This window comes from Podarcis gaigeae (assembly GCF_964106915.1).
Source record: "Podarcis gaigeae genome assembly, chromosome: 15".
Taxonomy (NCBI): Eukaryota; Metazoa; Chordata; class Lepidosauria; order Squamata; family Lacertidae; genus Podarcis; species Podarcis gaigeae.
Genome location: NC_139692.1, coordinates 36,681,457 through 36,697,496, shown reverse-complemented (window position 1 = coordinate 36,697,496; position 16,040 = coordinate 36,681,457). Strand labels below are relative to the sequence as shown.

The window sequence follows — 16,040 nt, the reverse complement described above, 5'->3', positions numbered from 1 at the left end:
GCTGAAGAGCCGGCACCTGTGGCAGAGCACCAGGAGCTGGCCCCAGGTGAAACCCTTCTGGCCCCAGAGGGGCTTGAGGACTCAGTGGCTACAGGTGAGCCTCCTCCAGGGCCCAGTAACCCTTCGGCCTCTCCTGATCTGCAGAGGCTTAGGGCAGAGAGGTGAAGGGTACTGGTTGCTCCCAGGAGGAGTGCTCGCCTTAAGGCCAGAGGAGGCGGGGCTCCTGGGGGCCGGGACCGCCCCTGGCCTTAGAAGAGGATAAAAGCCCAGTCAGCCCGGCCCCAGGTTGCGGGAGCAGCGTCGTTGTTGGCTTCGGACCTTCCTGTGTTCCTGATCCCTGCTCGGCCTCCTGTTCCTGACCATCCGGTGCTCCTGTTCCCTGCTCGGCCTCCTGTTCCTGACCATCCGGTGTTCCTGTTCCCTGCTCAGCCTCCTGTTCCAGCGTTCCTGTTCCCCGCCCGGCTCTCCGCCTCGGACCTCGCCCCTCTTTGTGTGGACTCTGCTTACGCCCACGGTACCTTACCCCGGGACCAGCACACTAAGCTAGCCTGCTGCCCTCAGTGTGGGGTTTGCAGCCCAAACCACAAATGCATGTTTTGCTAGACAAGCACAGGGCTAGTATGCAGAGAGTTCCTTCTCTGTGTGGTCATTTCCTTTGCCTCCTTTGGGCGGGAACTCTGCAACAAAGAAGAAAATCCTTTACTGTATATTTTCTTCTGCCTGTGAGGAGGACACAGTGTAAAACTTCTTTGGCTCTTTGGCTGTTGGTTCAGAGGTACAAAGAGTGCATAGAAATTTTCCCTGAGTTTGAATAATACATATTTTAAGGGTTTGCTGACGATATATAATATCCCTGGACTCATCACTGATTGGTGTTGTACATTAAAACTGTTTTCTTTATGCGATACTGACCTCTGGTGACATAGAAGGGAATTACAAACTTCACTTTTCAAATCCTTGATGTAGTTAAACCTACCATAGATATACAGTGGTCCCTTGGGTTAAGAACTTAATTTGTTCTGGAGGTCTGTTCTTAACCTGAAACTGTTCTTAACCTGAAGCACCACTTTAGCTAATGGGGCCTCCTCCTGCTGCTGTGCCGGTGGAGCACAATTTCTGTTCTCATCCTGAAGCAAAGTTCTTAACCCGAGGTAATATTTCTGGGTTAGCGGAGTCTGTAACCTGATGCGTATGTAACCTGAGGTACCACGGTATCTTTCAGGGGTGTGTGTGTGTGTTTATCCCACTTTTCAAACAATGTTAGAAGTGGCTTACATGAAAATAAAATCTAATAACAATAAAAACACACTTTGAAATATCAGGTAGCATTAAAGCAGCAAAGCACAAATTAAAAGAGGCAGCAGAAATCAGTGATAATGCCTCTCTTCCAGAGCTTCCAGCTGTCTTGAGAGGCTTCCCACTTGGAGGGAACAACTTCTGGTCACCTTTGAACACTGGCATCCTCTGCATTCATGAGCAAAGCTCACTGAAACTTGCAAGAGCCAGATTCCTGCCTGAATCAATGGTTACAGCCAGGTCATTTTGGACTCTGGACTCAACATTGTCTCGCTGGCACTTGCTTTGGAGAACCATGTGGATTACTTCTCCTGGAAAGCACACCATTAACATTTCACCTGTGAAGCACACCATTAACATTCCTCTCTCTGCTTCCTCCCAGTGTTCAATGCATTGCAATGGTTTCTACATCCCTGACAAGATAAAGGAGGAATGGAGGACCTCAGAGCTGGGTGGGGTGGCGTTGGGTTCTCCAGCCCTCTCTATTGGACCCTCCTGGCTTTTCCCAGGCCACTCCCATTTCCCCCAGGCTATATATGTCACTGGTCCTGCTTTGCCCCTTCTTCAGGTGTTTTTGCCTGGATGGAAGTTGTCCTTGGACTGTAATAATGCTACTTCCTTGCCTGGGTGGAAGATAGGCAGGCTTGTGAGTGTGTGTAGATACTAGCCCCTGCACAAAGGCAACGTTCACATTATTGCTCCGCCCACTTTTGCACAGGCCACACCCACCTGTGGCCATTGGAAGGTTGCCCAGAATGGATGAATGTGGAATGAGAAAAGCTCCTCACTTCTGTGTCCTCCCCCCTCCCCCCCCGAACTGTTAAAGCAAAAAGCAAAACCCAGTTTCTCAGCCTTGGTCAAAGACATACTCTGAACATGTGCAGGTTTGCATTTAAGGAAAGCTTTTAAATCCTAGTCCCATCGTGACTGCAGGAATAAAATGGATCTTGTTTTTGCTGGCCCGTGCAAAGTGGATTTTGGCTGCAGGTTTAACTCTGCTTGCTTCAGAGCAAGCCCTATTGAATTCAATAAGACTTGCTTCTGAGTAAACATGGTTAGGATTGCACTGTTACTCAGCGATATGCAAGCTGAAGGCAGACTGAGGTTGGTGGGGCATTGCCCCATTTGCCCTAGAGCAGTGTTTCCCAACCTTTGGCCTCCAGCTGTTTTTGGACTACAACTCCCATCATCCCTAGCGAGCAAGACCCAGTGGTCAGGGATGATGGGAATTGTACTCCATAAATAGCTGGAGACCAAAGGTTGGGAAACACTGCCCTAGAGGACCAGTCTCCAATCTTGGAGAGCTGCTGCCAGCCAGTGTAGACAACATGGGGCTACAATTGTGGAGCAATAGACTGACTCATTGGGTTGTCTCCAGGGCTAGTCCTCCTCGGACTCGCTGAAAATAATAGGCATGGCTAACTTGGGTCCATTGATTTCTGAGTAAAAATGAGTTGGAGGCAACCCAGCATAAGGTAGATTCCTGCATTACAGGGGGTTGGACTAGATGCCCCTGGGATCCCTTACAACTCTACAGTTCTGGGACTCTGTAAATCTATGATCCCTATGCCCCATAACCTGCTCCTTTCTGAGTGATCACTGGGGGTGCCCTGGCTTGTGGGCTAGAGCTCCAAAGTCAACCTTCCAGAATGCATCCAGCCTGAACCTCTAGAGAAGGCAAAAATCTCTGAGCTTTACCTTCCCTGACTTCCACTGGGACCTGGCTTGCGTGCTTGAGGCCAGGACTGGGAGGTTAAGGCAGGCTCCCTCAGCAGTTTTGCTGCTTCTCGATGCACCAACTGAGTACCTGGTTTGGCTGCTGAGTAGCTGCTGCTGCTCCTGCTGCTGCAAAAACACCCTCTATTTGTCCCTGGCTGAAGGCAGAGCATCCTTGGGCTAGGTTAGAGCCGGTCCCTTTTCCCCAAGATCTTGAGAGGAGGAGGAGGAGGAACCATGGCTACAAAGAAGAAAGGGCCGGGGGAGAAGAAATGGGAGCTGGTGCGATGGTGAGTGAGAAACAAGGAGACAAAGTGATGCAGGAACGATGCCGGCTGGTGAGGAGAGCAGTGCCTCTGCAAACTCGTGCCAGGAAGGGGAGGGTCCAGGCTGCAGTACTCTGTGTGTGTGTGTGTGTGTGTGCGTGTGCAGGATCCACGAAGGACAGGCTCAGTTTTAGGACACCTGCTCTTCAGACAGGAGGTCCCAGGTTCAAACCCCAACATCTCCAGGTAGAGATGAGGAAAGACCCTTCACTTGAATCTCTGGGGAGACGCAGCCAATCACTGTGGACCAGTAATTCAGGACCACCATCTGGGGGCAGTGGGATTTCCTTGGGGTGTGTGCTAAGAAGCATGTGTGTGTGTGTGTGTGTGTTTGCTGGAAGTGCAAATGACCCTCACAATTTGAGAAGCTGGTATTGCTGGACTGATTTGATCCATTTTGATGAATTTAAATAGTTGGTTTTGAGTAGATGTGCAATGAATTGCGACTGTTTTGGATTATATTGTGTGACTGTGAGCTGGGCTAACTGTGAATTTATTTATTATAATTTTTTTAATTAGTTTCCACATTTTTGTATATATTGACATTAACCATTTCACACATCCAAAAAAAATTTAAAAGATTCCTTAGAACCTACCGGACTTCCCTCCCTCCCTCCCTCCCTCCCTCCCTGGGTCCTTTCTATAATACAAAGTTATCTGCATACTTTTAAATTACTCAATTGCTAATTTTCCCATTAGGAAAAAAGCATATGATAAGAATGTCACATTACAAGCATCTCCACATTCCTGCCAGTGATTTTACATGTTTACAGTAGTCCTTTAAGTAATGGAAAAATTTATTCCAGTCTTTTTCAAATGCTTGATCTCCCTGGTTTTGGATCTTCCTTGTCAATTTCGCCATCTCTACATAGTCCATCGATTTTGTCTGCCATTCTTCTTTCGGTGGTACTTCTTCTTGTTTCCAATTCTGGGCTAGCAATACTCTCACTGCTGTTGTTGCATACATAAATAGGCGTTTATCTTCTCTAGGTATCGCTTCACCTACTATACCTAACAGAAAGGCCTCTGGTTTTTTAACAAATGTATTTTTAAACATTTTCTTCAATGCATTATAAATCATCTCCCAAAAAGCCTTTACCTTATTGCATGACCACCACATATGGTAAAAAGTACCTTCTTTCTCCTTGCATTTCCAACTGGAAATGGAAGGGCTAACTGTGAATAATGCTTTTTAGGAGATGGGAAACACTAGGGATAAGTTTATGGAACCAAGGGAGCAATGCCCCCCCATTTTTGGGGGGGGGGGTTAAGGGCAAAAATGAGCTAGATGAGTAGTCTGACTTGGTGTAAGGAACCTTCCTATTTGACAAATAATCCCTTTCTGTCATGAGCATGAGGCAAGGAGAGGGGCGATTTTTTAGAGGAAGCAGAAGCACCTCTGTAAAGCTTGAGAGTTCCTGTCCAAAAGGAGCAGGTTTTAAGGTCTTAAAGAGAGAGGGGGTGGGGCGGGCAGCAGGATCCCACCTGGGACACTCTAGAGCAGCCTTTCTCAATCTGTGGGTCCCCAGATGTTGCTGGGCTACAATTCCCATCACCCCTAGCTAGCAAGGCCAGAGCTCAGGGATGATGGGAGTTGTAGTCCAACAACATCTGGGGACCCACAGGTTGAGAACCACTGCTCTAGAGGAAGGAGATTTATCTGTAATGTTGGAGAGGGATTGCTACCTGAAGTCAGAAATTCATCTACTTTTAAAAGAAGGAGCATAGGATGCTGCCTTATACTGAGTTGAGACCATTGGTCCATCTAGCTCCATGTTGTCTACACTGACTGGCAGCAGCTATCAGGGGTTTCAGGCAGGGAATCTTTCCCAGCCTTACCAGGAGATGCCAGGGATTGAACCCGGGACCCTCTGCATGCAATGTGGGTGCCCTAACCACTTAGCTATAGAGCCCTTCCAGACCATAGAGGCAGCGAGTTTCTCTATTGGAGACATATAATGATGCGGGAGGCAGTGGAAGACAGAAGTGCCTGGCGTGCTCTGGTCCATGGGGTCACGAAGAGTCGGACACGACTAAACGACTAAACAACAACAACAATGATGCTGTTGGTGTGTTGTTTAGAGTTTTTGACTAGGACTGGGTAGACCCAGGATTAAATGCACAGCATTTCTATAGCATCTGAAAAACGGATCAGTTCAATAGTGGTGAGCTCCTTTTCTTCCAGTGCAGCAGTGCAACTGGGAGGAATAATGCCCCCCTGCACTTTGCACTTTTGCTGACCAGATGGCTCAGTGAAAGAACAGTGGGGCTGTGGGTGGGTCTTCTTAACCCCCCTCTTTCTCTGCTTGCCCCTCTCTTTTTCTGTACAGTGTGCTAATGCATGCACAAACTTTGGCCTACAGGCCAAAAATAGGCTAACTACTTTTAGTTTAGTTTAGGGTGTGTTTTTTTTGTTCTCACTGGTTTGATATCTCACCTTGCTGCCCTGTGACAAGGTGATGAGATGTTGTTATTTTTCTGGGCTGCAGCTTTTAGAAAATTATGTAAGCCTTGAAGGCCAGCCCGGTTTTGGCTGAATGTGCTTCCACCTTTGAATCGTAGGCAGGAAGACTTGGGAAGGCAGGACCCAAACGACTGCAATTGCACTGACCACTGCGCTGGCACATGTAAAGTGCAAGGAAGAGGGCCTCTGAGGCATGTGCAGAGTGCATACCCGCTGCTAGGAACTTGTATGCTTAGTTTTCTTAAAGAAAAATAGTGGTACAGGAAGGCATGGGTGTGTAGGCTGTATGGCTGAAGAGTTAGAACTTGGCTCATGAAATATGCCTGTCTTCCTTCTTCTAAGCAATTGTTTTAGGCATGTGGACATTTCTTCAGATTGATGAATTCGGTAAGTTTAAAGCCGTTTAATAGGGTCAGAGCCCAAACTGACAGCACGGCAAATATTTCAGCACCTTGGACAGCAACCAGCCCCGTAGGTCGGCTTGGACCAAGGCTGCCCTTTTCATTTCCTTATATGCCATAATCACACTCACTGCTCATTTCACACCGTGACTCTGGATTGGGGAAATCTCAGGTCTGGTTGCTTCCAGTTGCAGATCCTTATAGAACATTTAAAAATCCTATATACATTAACAGCGAACTCATGGTTTAAGGACGGGCTTCCTGCATGTTGTGCAGATGCAGTCTGCATCTCTAAACCATTGCCAGCTCCCTGCCTTATAAAGCAATATTTCGATGCCTAAGAATGGCACACGCCTCCAGCTTTAGGAACAAAGGAAGCTGCCCAACCCCCGGACAGGATTCTCTGTTGCTAAAGCTCTCGGCCCCATATTTTTCTGTTTACGGGAACCACATATCACCCTGTTTGCTCTGTTGCTCTTGCTTCATGCTTCCCTCTCAATACTCAGGTAGAGAGCATCCTGAGACCAAGTGTCCTTGACGCCTCCTCCCAAACAACGGCAGGCGTGACGTGATGAATGGGCTGAATTGCCTGATTCAAGCTGCTCGCAGCAGAATGACGTTCTGTCGGCGTCTCATGCGTTTGAATGAAACACGGCTCCACCAATACAAAGGAAGGGAGCCTTAAACCAATGAGGTTCTTGAAGGGGGTTGAATCACACCTAACAGGCACTCCCCCCCCCCCCGCTTCACATCTGAAAAAGAGGCTCCTAAAAAGGAATGCTTTTCAGCTGCTCACTCAGCGCCCTCTGCTGCCTACGGCGGGGCTAGGAATTAGGATTGAATCAAAACAAGTCATTTGGCGGCGGCGGCGGCGGGGGGGGGGGGGATTTCAAGCAATTTCAGGAAATCAGCTCCTGTTTGCAAAACAATTCATTTCTGCAGATTGCATTTTGCGAAGAGCAAACAGTATCATAGAGGGAGAATATTACTCTCACCATCTTTATTTGTTGTTGATAATTTTAATGTGGCATTAGACAGACAGATAGAGTAAGCTGCTTATGAGGGTTCCTTCCTGTCGAACAGTATATAAATACTTTGTGGAACTCGCTGCCCCTTGGCATTTGGCAGGGGATTTTGTTGCACTATGATTGTTATTATATAGGAGCCATTAAAAAAAATGAGGGCAAGCGCGGCAGCCACCTGCAATTTCAAACAATATTATTATTATTATTTATTAAATTTGTATATCACCCTTCATCTGAAGGTCACAGGACAGTTCACAAGGCAAAAATGCCAAATGAGAACACAACAACACAAGACAGAGCCAGAGAGTGCTGTTCTACTTCAAATTGTGTTCCCTTTGCGGTCACCTGCTGAAGACTCCAGTGGTGGGCAGAGTTTGCAGCACTGAATATATATGTATGCATAAGCTACGATTGGTCTATGCCACAAGCCCCTGGCAGCCTTTTTGTGCTTTGGCCCTGCCCCAATAGCCATTTTGTGACTGGTGCCGAAGGACCATTTTCAAAATTCAAAATGTGCCTGCAGGTCCATGAATATTGGTAATCCCTGGTCTATGTAGTCTGCCTGCCTGCCTTCCTTCCTGCTCCCACCTGCATTCACTGAAAAAGCTGGAGAAAAGCAAGGCCAACGGATAGCATGCTTATTATTTAGCACAATGTACATCGGTTACTTGCACCTGGGTGGCACTGTGGGTTAAACCACAGAGCCTAGGACTTGCTGATCAGAAGGTCAGCGCTTCGAATCCCCGCGACGGGGTGAGCTCCCATTGCTCAGTCCCAGCTCCTGCCAACCTAGCAGTTCGAAAGCACGTCAAAGTGCAAGTAGATAAATAGGTACCGCTCTGGAGGGAAGGTAAACGGAGTTTCCATGTGCTGCTCTGGTTCGCCAGAAGCGGCTTAGTCAATTGGCTTTAGTGCCAATAAAGCGAGATGAGTGCCACAACCCCAGAGTCGGTCACGACTGGACCTAATGGTCAGGGGTACCTTTACCTTGACCTTTACATTACTTACTGAATCAGAAAATGGATACTGTCTCTAAGCAGAAGTTTTGGACTCTCTTCGATTAGAGTATTTAAGGCAGAGGCTACCACACACCGTGCAGCTGTCACAGAGGATTTTTCCTGCACTGGGTGGAAGGGTTGGGTTAGATGTTCTTTGAGGTTCCTTCACATTCTGATTCCAATGTTCTGTGAAGATGACATGAGTAACTGTGGCTGGGTGACTCCTGTTCAGGAGAGGGTCCCAGCTGGTGCAGAAGGCTGATGCAAGGGGTCCAGCGACAAAGCTAGATTTAGGAGAACCTCCAATCTTTGAGTCTGATCCTATTTACTGACCCCCTTCCGCTCTTCTCCCCAGCTCCTAGACTTGGCAGCAGCCAGTGAATCCAACCAACAAATCAGTTCAGACTCCACTGCTTGGGTACACATATTCCCTGTCCCCATAATGATAATAATAATAATAATAATAATAATAATAATAATAATAATAATAATAATAAAAACTGATTACTATTCCCCCCTGCATTTTCAAAATGTAGTTGCTTCTATAATATGTATGCAAAAGGAATGTGATAATCTAACCTTGGAACCAGTAACTAAAAATGAAAAATGTAAAAAAAAACCAGGCTTGCTTTGACCTCTGATCCTGACCTTTGACCCCCATATCACTGCCTTGCCAGCTGTAGTCTCCATTTCCCCCTCTAATGCAGCATATGCCATCTTTCCAATTAGATTTGGTTTTGATTTCTGCTTTTTCTTCTCCAGAAGGAATGGGGTGCGTGCGCCGAAAGACAAAGAGAGAGAGAGAAAGAAAGAGAGAGAGAGAGAGAGACAAGTATAATTATTCTTTAACAAGGAATCACTTGCCCGTAAACATTTCATATGCAAATGAGTTGGTACTAACGAATGTTCCTGATTGCCAAGTGGAAGTCGTGGAACATGCCTTTGTTCCTTCTCTAAAGCAAAGGAACAGTTGTAATTACAGATATTTTTGCTTGCACATAGGCGGAGAAGCAGCCCTTAATTGGCATAACAAGCCTTGATTCAACTTAACGTTGCTTAATAAGCGCCGGCATCTGCCGTGACATTCAGAACAAGATTCGAGGGGCATTGCTCTGGCACCTTCTGAAATAATCCACAACTGAAGAAAGGCCTCGCTGTGTGGTTTTGTCAAGGCAATCATAGGAATGAAATGGCAAGCCTTTACAAATAAAGGTCAATGCTAGGTCTACTAGGAGCTGTGATCCATTTTTTTTCTGTCTGGGAGACAGCCAGTGCAAACTTCTGTGATGTAGGAAATTTCAGAGTATGGCAGTGATGGGTGACTGAATCCTTAAGTGGCTTTAACACTGGGTGCTGAGTGCTCAAACACAGCTTCTAGTTAGTGCAACAAGCCTCAGGCTGGTGTTAGATTGGCTGTTATTACGAGCCTTCAGGATTTAAAGTGGTACCTTGGGTTAAGAACTTAATTCATTTTGGAGGTCCGTTCTTAACCTGAAACTGTTCTTAACGTGAAGCACCACTTTAGCTAATGGGGCCTCCTGCTTCCGCCGTGCTGCCGGAGCACAATTTCTGTTCTCATCCTGAAGCAAAGTTCTTAACCCAAGGTACAATTTCTGGGTTAGCGGAGTCTGTAACCTGAAGCGTCTGTAACCTGAAGCATCTGTACCTGAAGGTACCACTGTACTTTGACCCCAGTTCATATGGTATCGGAAGCGAGCCAGCAGTAAATCAGATCTTGCAAGTTGGAGCGAACTCTTCCCTGGCAAAAACACAATTGGCCCAGAGTTGGTGGAGTGCAAACAACTCATTTCTGGTATGTTTTGCCCTCCATGAAGCAGTTGCTGAGACTGAAGGTCCCTGCCTCCCCATGGCAGCCTAAGTCCCCTCCTCTCCAAGGTTTTCCCCAAGCAATCTTAGACTGTGCCTGCATGAAGCTGGCTTCTCCTTTGCCCTCTTCATGCCTCTCCTGGTACTGGGAGACCGGGGGGGGGGGGGGGAGGACCGGCCTGACTCATCTCTGCCTCTTGACCTCCTTGCTCTCCTGCTCCAGCTTCTGCCTCTGATTCTGGACTTCTCTCTGCCAACAACTCTCTCCACTCACTAAGTCCTGTTACCTTTTCAGCTTCTGACACCTGATCTTTCCAGTCTTCTTTGGGAGGGTTGGAGGCTGCAGGGTCACCAGATGGAGAGGCAGGTCAGGGTCAGGGCTCAGACCAGACTCCCGAAGGAAGAGGGAGACACCTACACCCAAGGCTGATGGACAGGAGTCCCCAGAGGAACATCCCAAACTACCAGGCCCTTTAAGACCAGAGCCTGGATTCTAATCTTCCCCTGAAGACATACTGTATTTTTCTGTGTAGAAGACTAGGTCCCCCCCCACAAAAAAATAATGTCAAAAATTAAGGGGCATCTTATACATGGGGCCATCTCCCCCCTTTTTCTTAAATCTAAGTCTCCTCCAAATAGATGGAAAAATACGGCGCCCTCCAACATTTCTCTGATGAAAATAGGGATGTCCCATTCCATAATGATAATTTTACTATTTATACCCCACACATCTTACTGGATTGCTCCAGCCACTTTGGGCAGATTCCAATATATATAAAAACATAATAAAGCATTAAACACAAAAACTTCCCTATTCAGGATTGCCTTCAGATGGCTCGGGAGTCGGATAACGTCATACCCTGCAACATTTCTCCAATGAAAATAAGGACATCCTAAGGGAAAGTGGGACATTCCAGGATCAAATCAGAAACTGGGATGGCTTCTCTAAATCAGGGACGTCCCTGGGAAATAGGGGCAATTGGAGGGTCTGTGAAGAGCCAGGTGCCTTTTATTGCACACCATCAACTCAGCAGTGCAGGCCAGAGGGTTGGTCTTCTGAGGCTCTGGGGTTCCCACAAGGGGGTGGAGCCTGGAGGAGGTAGCCCGGAGACAGAGGCTGAAAAGGCCTCAGTCTGCCCCCAGCCTTTGTTGGAGCAAGTTGCTTGTGTGGAGCTGTCCGTGGTGCTGTAACCTTGAATCAGCCTTCTTGCACCACTTTCCCCATTGGATCCAGCACTGGGCCAGAACATGGGAATTGAAACCTTGTGTGCTACCTCCATTATGTAGACTTTAATAGCCATTTGGCTCAAGACCTGCTTTTGAGAGGCAAGAGGGCAACACCGACATCACAAGCTCTGGCTCATCACCCTTGCTGATTTAAAACCCTGACCTCATCTTGATTTTTTTTAAAGGGCTGCTTGCCACACCTTTAGCCATGATTCCTGCTTTGCAAGGGGTTGGACTAGATGACCCCTTTTGTACCCTTGCAGCTGTACCACTCTGATTCTCTGTCTTCTGTTCAGAGATGGCCTATCCAGAAAGAACATTTTCTCTTAATGCCAAGAAGAGATTCTGGTCTCTCCCTGCCCTACATTTCTCCTTCCATGGAGATTTCAAAACAATTTTAAAGCATCACCGGAGAAATGGCAGCCATGTTTAGCTGTGGATACCTTGTTAGTCTAGCACCCTGGGTGATTTAAAAATGGTGATTCATACTTCGCAACATCTTCGTAAAATCCAGGGAGATTGCTCTGCCCTTTGAGAAGGAAAATACTGTAAATTCAAGAGTCCATGAAACACCAGGCGCTGTGTGAGGTTCCTTGGAAGAGCAGCTTCACATATTATGGGTTTTATCTGGTGTTAGTCATGCCCAGAGTACACGCACCAAAAGGAATGGACATGACTAACTTAGGGCCATTGATTTCGGTGGGTCTGCTCTGATTGAAACTTAATTGAGTATGACCCTAAGATCTCTCTGTACAATCTCTGTGTGATGGCTATGCTCTATCTCCACTGCTGATGATAAAAACAACTCAGGCACACAAACAACCTGCTCCTTAATTACCACAGAGATTTCCTCTTGGACCACCGTCTAGAAAGGCTGAATACCACCCAAAGTGCCTTTAATATCACTGCCTCAGAAGTTGGGGCTACATGCAGTTGTTATATGCGCCAGCTGTGGCAGTGTTCTGTGCCAGCAGTACATTGTTTTCATTGGAATTTCACGAATACCGGCTGCTGCGGTTTTAATTTTTTTTGGTTCACTGACTCACCCAGACAGGGTCTGCTGTTGCTATATTCAAGTCCTATTTCCAGTTTTCCTTCTGTCCTCTTTGAATTCCTATTAAGTCACAGACACTGTCCCTTTCCCACTGCTAATAATGTTTGTTCAAATTCAATCAAAGGTTCACTTGCATGAGATTGAACAATGTGGTCCCTGATAAATTTCACAAGCTGATGTTTATGAAACCGGTTAGGGAGTCAAGTCTCCCAATGCCACATGAAGCTGCTCTAAGGTTACCAGGCTCTTGTTCACTTAAAAATTCTTTAATATAAAATACATCTTTCTTTGCACCCCGGCACCCTTTGCATATTTTAAATGACTGACACACCAAACCCAGGTAGGTTTGTGTTGGAGTTAAAGGAGAGCAGAATGACGAAAGCTGTGGTTACCATTTATGCCAAATTAAAGAAGTGGTTTAGAGTAGGGATGTTGCATGCCTTTAGTGACTTTTACTTCGAGTGACTTAAAGGGTAGGGCCCCCAAAGGACCAAGTCCCACCAAGTCCCTTCCTCAAACCCCTGGAAAGCTTCCGTCAGTCAGTGTAGACTACTGGTCTACAACTGGTGGGTTGGGACTCACTAGCGGTTTGTGGCTTGAACCAAAGTGGGTCACAAAAGGAGTGCTACCATGAGTGCAAATACATGGCAAAAGTAATGGGTCTCCAAATGTTTGGACTAAAGGTGGGTCCTCCTGGGTCTGAACAGGTTGAAGATACCTGGTGCAGGCTGTGATTAGCTAGGTGGCCTGAGGGCCTGTCTCAGTATAAGAGAGCTTCCTATGGTCAGGCCTGTGTGGGTGACCACCTGGCAACTCCATGCACATCACTGGGGGTTCCATAGCAGAAGAAAGTCAGGATAGAGATATAAGAAGATGAAACTCCCTGGAGGACCTATGGGGGCCAGTCACTGCCTCTCAGCCTAACCTACCACACTATCAGGCATCAGGGAATTCGATTCCCTCTCCCCAAGGCAGGCTGCCAGGGATAGATAACACGAAAAGCTCTTACCAAAGTCTTTTATTCAATATTCACAGAGAGAGGCTTAGAAATGCTTCCTCTTGGAGTAATGGTGTTGCTCCGAGTAAACTCCACCCCCTCCCCTTCTCACTTGTAAACAGCACCCCCCCCCCTTACGGTGGCTGCTTAGGGCCATTTGCCTCTTAGCTTTTTGTTCTCCTACTTTCAATGCTCGCTGGGTTCTGGGAGAGGGGTCTGGAATGTTTTCTAGTGATAATGTGTCAGCCAGCTGCTCTGGCTCTGCTTCCCCCTTTTCTTCTCCCCTTATTTCCCAGCTTTGCCCCTCTGAGCCGTGACCTTCTGCAAACCGCTGTTGTAAATCTATACTGTCTTCCTCCTCTCTGGAAGGTTCAGGAGGAGGGGGAGGCGGGCTTCACCATTCCTCCTCAGTCGAGTCCCTGACACTCATAGGGTTGCAGAGGGGATAAAATGAGGAAGGGAGAACCATGGAGACCACCTTGAGCTCCTTGGAGGAATAAATGCAATAAACAAATAAATAAGCATGACAAACAAGGGGAAAGGGGCAGGGAGGGAAGAGGAAAAAAAGCACCAGTTATGAAATATTCATTCTTAAAATGACCAGTTGGTATAAGAAACTGTTCAGGGGTAAGAGGTGGGTCCATACTGTCTGCACATCTTTCCACTGGATTAGTTGTTCTAGGGTGCTACCCCAATGGAAGCACAGTATTGTTCCACAGCCTCCTTGAGTATTTTTGCCCAGCTGGAATGTGTCCTTGAACTCTGAGAATGTCTCTTGCTTGCTTTGATCGACATGTGTGTGGAAACCGCTGACTTTTCCATGGCTGGAACATAGCCTGTTGTACAAAGGGAAGAGTCACTCCCATAGCTCCACCCACTTCTGTCTCTGGCCCCTCCCACCATTGGCACAGGGCCCCTGGAAGGTTCTCTGCGAGGGAACATGGCCCTGCGGCTGAGTAAGGATCCCTGCCCCTGCTCCATGGCCTCCTTTGCTCCACGGCACCTTGTTTCTCAGCTGCTGTTCCACCTTCTTGTCCTGACAAACGTTCCCATGCTGTGCTCCCTGCTCCTCAGGTACGTGAGGGAAGGTCGCTTCCGGATCGAGGAGAGGACCCTGACAGCATTCCAGTGGCTCTACTCTCCGCAGCAGCATCGCATCGTCAGCAGAGCAGACCTGGAAGTCCCGAGCCGGTGAGCCAGAAACCTTGTGTGGTCTTCAAAGAGTGGGCTGTGATCCCTGAAGGAGCCTGTGGGACATGTGGTTTGGGCGGGGGGCCTGTGAAGTTCCAGGCAGAGATGGGAACCTATGGATAGTGCCTTCCTTCTGGGGTTGTTGATGGTTCAGAAATACAAATGTGTCCAATTCTGGACAGTGGTGGATGGTACCCATTGGGATTTTTCCAGTAGAAGGCAGGGAGCTCAACAGTAGAATAGCCAGAGCTCATGAGAGGTAGAGTCAACTAATTCTAATCCTCCTCCATGCTGAGTTCTACAAGGGCAGCACTGAGACCAAGGAGGAGGAAGATGGATAGTTGTGCCACCCCAACGGTGGATTTAGGGCAGCACAACTGGTTCCCCTGCATAGGTGCCGAGTTGAGAGGGCACCTTCTTGCCTCCTTCCCAAAGCCTGGTAAGCATTTGCTTTGGGAAAGAGACACGAGGGTCTGATAGGGTCCTAGAGTCCCCCTCTTTCTTTCCCAAGGCCCAGTTAGTGCTTGCACAGTTTTGGGAAGGAGAAGGAAGACTCTAGGACCCTGCCAGAGCCTTCCCAAACCCTTGCGCTGAAATGCAAAGAAATTGATTACGTCATTAGTTATGTTAGTTTCACCAGTAGTGAATAGCGAGACGAATAATGTACATTTTAGTGGAAGCCGAACTGCAGTGGAATGGAAACAATGCTGATTGTGATGAATACAAGGCAGTGTGGAAGCTGCTCCCTCCTTGCGTCGTGACCCACAATTCCCCTTGTATGCTCCCCCCCCCATTTTCAGGGGGACTGTGTATTAGCCCCCTCTTACAAACCTGCTCCTCTTTCCACCACTGAAAATCTTGGAGGGTATGCTATTGCTTAGCCTTTTCTCTCCTTGCACCATGAGTTTCGTGAGGGTAGAATCTAATTATACCTTATGCGTGCCCAGGGATGGATCACAAATCTGAGAGATAAATAGCTTTCTGCTGAATTTGTAGCTGGAAGCAATTCTAAGAGAAACAAGCTTTCCAGATCTGTCCCCTCTGAAACCTCTGTGTTGAATGTGTTCTACGCCTCGGAGAAGAGGCTAATGGCAAGGAAATCGATACTCCTGCACTCTCTGAGTTTGATTCTCTGACTTTGGTGGACCTCGGAAGCTTTTAGAGCCATTAAGCCCTCGTACTCTGTTTTCCAAATTCCCCGAGTAAATGTAGGCCTCTGCGCTGTAAGGGCAATTCCCTCCCCCCCACCCCCTGTGGCAAATGAATGTGTCCATGGGATCTCTTGGAGCCTGCAGATTTATCCTTGCCAACCTGAAAACTCATTTTTATAATTACTGTACCATTTGATACCGGGATTAAGACAAGAAGTGGGACCTGGAATGAAAGGAAAGTCCATCCTCATGCAGAGCTATTATGGGCTGGCTGGATGCAGAGGAGTGGTGGGAGGCACTGGCTGGAGAACCACTCCAAAGGAACCCCAGGGGAAGAAGCCTGCGGATTGGTGGTGGGGTGACAGTA

The 16,040-nt window shown here is 47.5% G+C and overlaps 1 protein-coding gene across 1 annotated transcript in view; it reads left to right on the top strand.

Moving 5' to 3' along the window:
- The first annotated feature begins 3,201 nt into the window (after positions 1-3,201).
- Positions 3,202-16,040, top strand: part of RAP1GAP2 (RAP1 GTPase activating protein 2) — a 189,093-nt gene continuing 176,254 nt past the window's right edge. Inside the window, exons 1-2 of the mRNA XM_083714485.1 lie at positions 3,202-3,302; positions 14,406-14,522. Of these exons, the coding sequence (XP_083570611.1) occupies positions 3,250-3,302; positions 14,406-14,522 (170 nt within the window). The 5' untranslated portion in view covers positions 3,202-3,249. The remainder of the gene's footprint in view (positions 3,303-14,405; positions 14,523-16,040) is intronic.